At 34.4% G+C, this 10393-nt stretch overlaps 1 protein-coding gene across 1 annotated transcript; it reads right to left on the bottom strand.

Annotated features, from left to right (window-relative positions):
* Nucleotides 1-5189: 5189 nt before the first annotated feature.
* LOC110943413 (serpin-ZX) lies at nt 5190-6846 on the bottom strand. Its single transcript, XM_022185163.2, has 2 exons — nt 6344-6846; nt 5190-6066 (listed from the first exon to the last, which is right to left on the bottom strand). The coding sequence occupies exons 1-2, from the start codon at nt 6824-6826 to the stop codon at nt 5287-5289; spliced, it is 1263 nt and encodes a 420-aa protein (XP_022040855.1). The 5' UTR covers nt 6827-6846; the 3' UTR covers nt 5190-5286.
* Between the last annotated feature and the right edge of the window lie 3547 nt (nt 6847-10393).

Genomic DNA, 10393 nt, shown 5'->3' with positions numbered 1-10393 from the left:
GATGCTAAAACCTTGAATTTTGCAAATCCTAAATACAAGCCTTACACAAAACTCTATTGGAACCGCTAAACACCCCAAATTTTTTTCAAAAACTTTTCGTTTTTTTACTTGTCTTGGTTTAATTTGGGAATAACAAGTTCTAAAAAGGTTATATTTTTACAAATTTACAACCGATAGCGTCGTGATAACAAAGAACCAACATAAGAAAATTACGAAACGGCATAACAAGTCTAGTTAAAAATTCGATTATATATACTTGATCGCATTAAAAACCCATTCCCACAAAAGTGAGTTTTGAGCCTTTATTGAGCATACAAATATACATCTTTAGACTAAATGCTCATTTTTCGTTTCTTGTGTGAATAGCCGCTTGGTTCTTACAACTCTAGAACTTGCCACGAGGATACATTCCCGGTCCTTACCAACTTAAACCCAAGTAAGTAAGTGATGGAGGCATTAGGACTAACCATATTTTTCTTTCTACACCATTATTTTTCATTTTTTTACCACCTACCCAAAATCCCCCTAGTTAGCCCCTTTGAGCCTAAACCTTTCATTTCATTACCCTAAAACCCTTTTTACCCACCAAAAACCCTTTTTACCCACCAAAAACCCTTTTTTTTATTTTTCACCCTTTATTTTAGTAACAAGCTCGGTTTTTCGTAAGCTCGCTATTTTATGTGACTTATTAAAAAAAAATATTTTGATGAAGTCAAGAACAAACAAAAGCTATATAAAAGCTTGTTTGGAGAAATACTTCAAAATAAAAAGTCACTAAAAACAAGGTGTGTCACGAAAACTTACTAACCACTAACCCAACCACCCACCTTTAACCCAAGCCTAACCCTTCACCCAAAAAGTCCTCTTGATATTTACAAAGGTAAAAAGTTAAAAAGGAGGAGGATTGATTGCTTGGCAAGCCTATGGAAGGCGTAAGTTCCATGTCGCTCTCGAGTGATTCACTAAAAAAATTACACCTTCGGCCGAGTGTTGAGTGATCTCCCGTGAGGTATGTGAACTTGTATATAAATGGAATTTTAATAAGGCATGCTATGCCCGAATAAGTAATTTATCTTGTGAAACGTTCTAAATAAATCATTACGAATAGGATTGTAAATAAATAAAAATAAAACTTACAAAGATCTTGGATTCCCGACACTCTATGACAAGTCAAAAACTTTCTCTTCTACCTATTCCATTTGGGAGTGTAAGCCACATTTAAAGAGTTTTGCTTGAGAACAAGCAAAAGTTCAAGTGTGGGGGTATTTGATGTGTGTAAAATACAACATATAAATCACATCAATTAAGGCATAAAACTAACCCTTTTTAAGTACTAATGTTGGAAAAAGAGTGTTTTTGTCTTTCTTTTGTATTTTCAGGATGAAATGAGCTCAAATTCACAAAAGAAGCAAAAAGACAGCTAATTCTAGCATAAATACAAGAAAAGGAATAAAAGTAGACTGCCCGGACCCTCAACGGCATCCTCCAAGGCAAAGAAGAGAAAGCAGAAGTCTGAACACGCCCCGTGCTCAGCCAGCACGGGGCCGTGCCCAAGAAGCAGCATAAAAGACAAACTTATAGAAGCTTCCATTGCCCACCACGGGGCCGTGTCCAGCGGGAACGGGGGCGTGGTGAAAGTACAGCAGGCGCATTAATTGTAATTGCGAATTACAATTAATGAGGAGAGAGAGTGTCAGACGGGCACGGGGGCGTGTCCAGCGGACACGGGGCCGTGCCCAGCCTTCTGTTCAGCCTATAAATAGGAGTGCTTGGTTTCATTCCATCTCATCCCTTGGCACACCACCTCTCTCACACTTCATCCACCACCCACCACCACCATAACACTATCATCCACCACCATCATCCATTGTCCATCGTAGAGTGTGTGAGTCGTCTCGGGATCCAAGATTGATAGTAAGAGTTCTTGACAATCAAGGCCATGTTTGCCTAAGTCTCTTACATCACTTGGTGAAGACAAGTGTTTAGTATAATACTTTTTATTTTTAATCTTTTGCACTTTTTATTTGGTTTTGTATTAATGACTTTAATAACTAGTTGCTTATGTTGAAGGTGATCTTTCCTTATCGTTTGTTCGTGGTGTCTTGGCATTATTTTACTGTCTATATAAAATAAAAGATTTTCACCATTCATATCTCCACGGTCTATATGGAGGTATGTTGGCTACCTGGTCGGGGGTTAAGGGAACGGTTTGGTAAGGGTCTTGCCCTTGTTCAGCGTTTAGAGGTCCTGCTTGGGACCTGGGTCAAATTTAGTAGGATCTCCTTCAATGCCCATAGGTATTGGATGGCGGGGATCCAAACTCTTTGACCCCCTCATAAGTTAACTACTATTAATACTATAACCCGGCTATTTAGGACTGTATCCCTGCTGACTCAGACTACTTAGCCGAGGGTAACGTCACCGCCGAAAGCGGGGCCTACCACAATTTGCATTAATAACTTAATTCATTATCTTTCGATAATCCGATCCTTTAGGATTGTATCCTTGCTGACTCAAACTACTGGGTTGAGGGTAACGTCGCCTTCAAAAGAGGGGCCTACTACAATAACTAAGATAATCTCTTAAACAAGTGCAAAAGTGCGAAAATAATCAAAGGTTATACTAATACACGTGTCGGATCCAAGTGATTCATCTTGTCTATCTGTTTTTATTTTATTTTTCAGCATTTAGTTAGTTTTTATTTTCTTAGTTAAAAACATTTTTCTCACTTTTTGATTTGATTAGACGTTGAGGATAAACCGGTATTAAAAGCTCTTGTGTCCTTGGACGACCTCGGTATCTTACCAATACTATACTACGTCCACGATGGGTGCACTTGCCCATATGTGTGTTTAGTGTTAGTAAATATCGTGTTTTATAAATTTAAAACTTGGCTAAAAGTGTAAAATGGGCTTAAATATACATCAAAAATATATTACACCTAACACACATCAGGACTTTATCCGATTATCTCCACTAACAAGAAGCTCAACAATATCTTTTGAGAGAGCACTTTGGTAGTCATCCGATACACATCCACACTACATGCCGATTCCAAGGCAAGGGTTGTAATTGGAATGCTAAACATGTTACGGACCATTTTAATTAAAGTACGACACTTGCTAGAACTTTGACTTTACCATTTTAACACATCAAATTCTTTGGATTCCTATACATACTTAGGCTCCTCTAAGTACACCTCAAGTTAACATTTTGTTTTGTTTATTTTCAACTCGTCTAGTCTTAAGGGGAGTAGGGGTGGTTCACTAGTGATAGATTCTATCACTCCCATTGTCCAATAAAATCACGCCATGTCATCAACCAAATTTCTATCACTAGTGTTAGAAATGTAGGGGGGTGGTATCACTAGTGATGGGATTCCAATGTACAAGTATTAATGCACAATGTACAAGTCATACCCTATCACTCCTCAAAGTTTAACGCGTTATGCCCATAACTCGTTACACTCCATCACTAGTGATGGAATTAGGCGGGGCGGTGTTCCACGTGCTATCACTCGTTATGGTGACTCCATAACGGACCACCCCGTGTGGCCTAAGAAAAGCATAAAAATCATCTTCATGTTTAACATGAATGTTTTGGGCCCCGGATGAGATATAGTGAGTTATTCTTAGACACCCTAGCCATGTAAAATGTGGTGTAGCACTTTTCACATGGAGACTTTAACTAATTAGTTATCACATCTTCAACCCGACCATATACCAAGCTCATTGGTCGGCTATAACCTCACAAGATTCCGCATCTTAATTTGAGATAGTTGCCATAGGAACCCCAATTTCTACTCAATATTGTCAAACTTTTCGAACATCAGCTCACTCATCTTATTCTAGAAAACATCATCTGAGATATAACAATTAGTTATCTCATTTTCACTTTAAATTTTTTAACAAGAGACAAAATTGTTGTCGGATTTGATGTATCCCAAAACAAATTTGTTGCATCCAAAAAATATCTCGTAAGTACTTTGCAAACCTTTTTAGCCCTAGCCCACTCGTCATTGGTGATAGACCATCCAGTGTTAGAATCTCTTAAGATCTAACCTTGAAAGGCAAGTCTGTAATGCATAGTCGATTCAAGCATTCCATGTATAAAGTTCCATCTGTTTTTTTTACATCTTTTTATAAATATCGACGAGTACAGATAGTATACCAAGAGTTATGGCAATTTCTCCAAATTTTTGAAAGATGACCTCGAACTTCCTTAAATACTTAACCCCGTCTCGAATATATACAAGAAAACAATCAAGTATTCCTAAGTTGTCTTGTACTACTAAAATTTAATAGATCAACTATCATTGATTTTCTTTGTTCTTTACCCATACAAACATTCATTTTGTGAGTTCCGATACAAATTTCATTTTGATTCCGACTATATAATATTGAAAATGGAGTTATGTTCTAAATACAATTTTTGTTATATCGTAAGCTATAGAGAGTGCCAGTAATATACCAGTGTGGTGACAAACCTAACTGCATCGATACCATTAAAAAGCCTTAGCAATATTCGGTTTTATAATTTTCAATTAATGTAAAACACATCTCGATATCCTTTTGAACATATCACAGCTTTAGTTTGTTGGGTTTTCACTTTTGGTTGCTATACTGAGTGTTAGTTCCGTACCAATATCACAATGAACTGAACGGATACTGTAATGTACAACACGCTCAAGAATTCCACCAATTAAAAACATGTTTTGCAGGTAGAAATGAGATATTTTTCTAGTTAAATTTTTTTGAACAACTAATTTTACCTTTTTACATCAATAATAAGTAATCAACTTTTCCAAGTGTGAACAAGCTCTAACTCGAGGTAAACCTATTACATTTGGAATAGATTATAATGCAGAGCAATAGCCTTACCTCGACTTGAGTCACTTCCATGCACATTTATATATATCTCATCTCAAAATGGCATTTTAATTCCCACTCAACCTAGCATATGGATACGGCCAAGCTTTAAACAACCACATATTTAAAAAAAAAATGCTTTAGTAGAACTATTTTATTTGTAGCAAATAGAATTAGGATATAAGAGCGCAATGAACTTGACAAAAACATAACAAATCAAGATCTTGAATGAATTAGCATATAAGAGCGTCGTGAACTTGACAAATCAAGATCTTGTATAGAACTATATAAACAAAGATGTAAAGTATTAGTCCAAAGTCCAGTAGATATATAAAACCCCAATATCAAGTTGTTAATTCGCAAACACAAAAAGTAATGTAACCGTCCATAAACAAAAGACAAGGACACTCAGATACTTCTAACTAGGGTGAATCACCTGTCCCATAAACAACACGACTCCGGTCACATCTTCTCTAATCACAAACAAGAACGGGTGATCTGCCACAAAATCAACCCAATCTTTAATCATAATTTTCCTGCGTGGACATCCAGTACCTAATGTAACTACAGTGACTGCTGCAGCTTCTGTACCTTCTTCATTTACCTCCACAACAGATTTATGGATGACGCTCGAAACATAAAGGTTTGGTGAGTCCACTATTTCGGTGATTCGAGATCCAAACTCGAAAGGGAGTTTAAGGCCTAATTTCTTCAACATATCAGAAGCTTCAAACCCGAATTCTATCTTAAATTTTGGTATAAAAAACTCCCCGACTCTTACCTTTTCTCGTGGAATGTGATGGTCAAAAAAATTGGGTATGGAACCGATCTTCTTTATTAAAGACGGAAGCCCATCTTTCGCATCACTGAGGTAAAAGTACATTGTGAACTTACGCTTATCTGGACCTTGCGAATAAGGAAGACCCAATACTTTGAAATCATCATATTCATGTACGAATTGATTTTCGTAGTTGGTCATAAAGGGAACTTTAACTTTATTGCCATTGAGGAGGTGAAAGTCACCTTCTTCAGTCAATGAGGTTTCAAACTGCTGACGCCATGTTCCCTTGAAGTAGATAGCATTTGTAAGGATGAGCATTGTGTCATCAGTAACTTGTTTATCAGTAATGACTTCCTTGATAAGGTCATGTGTTTGCTCTTTGGCCCATGAATTCACTTCATCGGCTACCTCTTCTGCCTTCATTAAACAAAAAAAAAAAAAAAAGAGTATAGAGTAAATAATATCACTAAACAAAAAAATAGTAGAGTATAGAGTACTCAATAATATATTAGAATAATATAAAAAACAAGTTTAATAACTTTAGTAACAATCTAAGCCTCGTTTGTGAACAAAATAACCAAGATTGATATCAAACAATACGTAAAGAAAAAAAAAAAAAAAAAAAAAAAAAAAAAAAACTCTACTAATATATTGAGTTAAGAAAGAGTTGGCTTGAAAAACATTAGAAACTAACCTTTTGGAAATCGACTTGTTTGCAAGCGGCTCTATAAACGGTGTCCACAACCTGCTTGAAACATGGTTTGAGAGAAAAGTTTTCACCAACCCAAATGGCGTTTACAGAAGACAATTTAGGTCCGCCACTAGGACTACCGTCGGCTAATACCGAGGACACAAGGTCCGAATAGAGAGAGTTGAGGTCATCCGTGGTATCCACCTTAAGGAAAGCCAGGAGTTGGTCAAGTGTTTCACCTTTGCAACCGGCAGATAGTACGCTCAGGGCGACCTGGATCGAAAGGGGCGAGAAAACAACGTTGAAGTCTTGTTTGTTGGACAGAAGGTGTGTTGCGAGTGCAGCTGAGACATGGGTTTGGTTGCGGATCATCATGGACTGGTCGAGACGACGATGTTGTGGCCGAGAGGGTTTAAAAGCGGGCTTTGGGTAACGCTGTTTGAGACGAGGGTTGTTGAAGATGGGATGGCGGAAAAAAGGAGCCATTGTTGGACTTCTATGAGTACGTATAAACAAGGAATAAGAAGAAAACGAAGAAGAAAGATATGCAGGGTATATATATTCAACCTGTACTCAAGAAAACCCTAAATCAAAACAAATCAAAATATTACTATGATTTGGTTTCTTTAAATAAAGTTTTTTTATTATTTTATTTTAGCTTTAATAAAAACGTTTTAAATATATATACACAATTTTACCCTTTTACTTTCTGCATTTTATATTAGGTTTATTCAAATCACTTGAATGCAATGCTTTTTGGAAGTTATATATTACTTACAGCTACTTTGTAAACTTTCGTAAATAGTTCAATGATTAAAATATAAAATAATACAAATTCAAATTGTATAAAATAAAGATAAACAAAAAGATACAAAGGGAATAAATTACCTCCCCTTCTTCGCACGGTAAAAAACGACTATATATTCCAAATATTCTTACTAAATAGAGAGTCGGGTGAAATATTCTTAGTAATTAGAGAGTCGGGTTTTAGTATAAATTAATACTAGGTTATAACCCCGTATATTACATGGGTTGATTAAATGAAATTTATATACTAAATTAGGTTATAACCCCGTGTATTACACGGGGTTGAATAAATAAATTTTATATACTAAATAATAAAATAATATATCTTTAAAAACCTCATTTATTGTACAGGTTGAATAAATATAATTTTATATATTAAATAATAAAAAGTTATATCTATAAGAACCATATTTTACGGGTTCAATAAATGTAATTTTATAAACCAAATAAAAAAGTTATATCTTTCAAACCACGTGTATCACACGGGTTGAATAAATGTAATATTGTTTACCAAATAATAAAATAATACATCTTTAAAAAACCCCATTTATAACACGGGTTGAATAATTGTAATTTTATATACCAAATAATAAAAAATTACATTTTTAAAAATATGCGTATTACACGGTTTGAATAAATGTAATTGTTTTTGTACTAAATAATAAAAAATATATATCCTTAAAAACCCCGTGTATTGTACAAATTGAATAAATCTAATTTTATATATATCAAATAATAGAAAGTTATATCTTAAAAAACCTCATGTATTACTATTACATGGTTCGAGTAAATGTAATTTTGTATAGTGAAAATAATAATATTTAATATATTAATACAAAGTTTGGTTTTCGTGATAAAAATAGATTATTATGTTGTTGCAAAGTTTGTTAACGAAGTCTCAATAAATTTAACTATTTATTTAAATCTCTATAAATGTATAAATGATAAATAATATTAGTTAATTTTATTTTAAGTTTTGTAAAATCTATTTGATACCAAATAAACAAAACGTTCAAATATAATTAATTCAAATAAATTAAACTGAATAATAATTATCCATAAAATATTAAACTAATAATATTTAGTAGGAGGATTATCTATAATATAAGATATTAAACTAAATAATTAATTAGAAGAGATTAAACTAAAATTATAATTATCTATAAGAGATGACCTAATACGATTACAAGTGTCCCTAAAGTGGTTTCTTTTATTATAGTAGACAGATAGATAATAAAACAATATATCTTTAAAAACCTTATTTATTACACATGTTGAATAAATGTAATTTTATATATTAAATAATAAAATAATATATCTTTGAAAACATTGGTTATTGTTGTTAGTAAAATCAATGATTTTATATTTGTAATTTCGTTTGGTATTATTTTATTAACAAGTGCATATTATACATATAATTATATTAGGAAAAATTACAAGTTTTGTCCTATATCTTTATAGCACTTTTCAGGCGGTGTCCTTTTTAACGAATGTTAACAGGCGGTGTCATTTACTAGGTATTTTGTTGCAAGTTTAGTCCTTTACACCCAACCCAGTTAAAAAAAGAAAAATTACAAGTTTTGTCCTTTTTCTTTATACCACTTTTCAGACGGTGTCCTTTTTAACGAATGTTGACAGGCGTTGTCATTTACTAGGTATTTTGTTGCAAGTTTAGTCCTTTACACCCAACCCAGTTAAAAAAGGAAAAATTACAAGTTTTGTCCTTTATCTTTATACCACTTTTCAGGCGATGTCCTTTTTAACGAATGTTGACAGGCGCTGTCCTTTACTAGGTATTTTGTTGCAAGTTTAGTCCTTTACACCCAACCCAGTTAAAAAACCCTGTTAATTGTTGGGTGTAAATGACTAAACTTGCAATAAAATACCTAGGTAAAGGACTAAACTTGCAACAAAATACCTAGTAAAGGACACCGCCTGTCAACAATTAACAGGGTTTTTTAACTGGGTTGGGTGTAAAGGACTAAACTTGCAACAAAATAACTAGTAAAGGACACCGCCTGTCAACATTCCTTAAAAAGGACACCGCCTGAAAAGTGGTATAAAGATAAAGGACAAAACTTGTAATTTTTCCACCCTGTTAATTGTTGGGTGTAAAGGACTAAACTTGCAACAAAACCTAGTAAAGGACTAAACTTGTAACAAAATGCCTAGTAAAGGACACCGCCTGTCAACAATTAACAAGGTTTTTTAACTGGGTTGGGTGTAAAGGACTAAACTTGCAACAAAATACCTAGTAAAGGACACCGCCTGTTAACATTCGTTAAAAAGGACACCGCCTGAAAAGTGGTATAAAGATAAATGACAAAACTTGTAATTTTTCCGTTATATTATGTGTTAAGTTATTGATGTCATTCAAAATGTTTTTCGATTTTATGTCTAGCATTACATATCCATGGTAAAATAAAGTTTATTAGAGATAATTACATCATTATAAAGAATAAGAGTAAATTTGTATATTACAAATAAAAAGTAGCTGTCTGTAAAAAAGAAGTAATAATTTGGGTAAAAGGAAACTAAAACATGTAGCTGTTACATAACAAATTTGTTGCATTCAAAAATATCTCTTAAATACTTTGCAAACCTTTTCATGTAGGTCCCTTTTCTCGGAGGATCGAGAACAAACCTAAACCTTGTTATACTAACCCACTAGCGAGTGCGGAATCCAAGCTAATAGGCAAACCGGGATGAAGCAAGAACAAACACAAGAACACACAAAGTTCACCGATTAACACCACTGTATTAATACGTATGAAGGTTTACGGTTACAAGCACAAGGTTTACAATCTGTTTGCAAACTCTCTAAAGTGTGTGTGTGTGTGTTTTCCAGCAGAGTTTCTCTAACTCTCCAAATGTGCATCTTTCTAACACTAACACACTGCATGGGTATTTATACCCATACATAGCAGGTCTTGGTCGAAGGATCGATAGATGGTCCGAAGGATCATCTATCGATGACAGGGAGCTCGAAGGATCAGCATGGACATCGAAGGATCATCCTTCGATGTCTAATGGTTGAACCATGGTCGAACCATATCTTTCGAGCACCTCGAAGGATTAGCAGTATCCTTCGAGGCTATCCTTCGATCCAGACAACATCATGTTGTCCAAGTCAAACTAGGAGGATAGTTGACTTGGTCAACTTACAGACTGATTTAGGACATCGTTTACATACAGACCGAATACAGACAAAGTACAGACACAAGTGCACCAACAAACTCCCCCTTG

The sequence above is a fragment of the Helianthus annuus genome, chromosome 5 (genome assembly GCF_002127325.2).
Source record: "Helianthus annuus cultivar XRQ/B chromosome 5, HanXRQr2.0-SUNRISE, whole genome shotgun sequence".
Taxonomy (NCBI): Eukaryota; Viridiplantae; Streptophyta; class Magnoliopsida; order Asterales; family Asteraceae; genus Helianthus; species Helianthus annuus.
The sequence above is the reverse complement of the archived record's forward strand: the minus strand, read 5'-3'. Positions and strand labels throughout refer to the sequence as shown.

What these genes read in the sequence shown, in the direction of transcription:
- LOC110943413 (XM_022185163.2), bottom strand. Translation starts at nt 6,826, where the DNA reads ATGGCTCCTTTTTTCCGCCATCCCATCTTCAACAACCCTCGTCTCAAA. An exon ending in AACAAGTCGATTTCCAAAAG is followed by an intron (nt 6,067 to 6,343) that starts GTTAGTTTCTAA and finishes TGTTTAATGAAG; the next exon opens with GCAGAAGAGGTAGCCGATGA.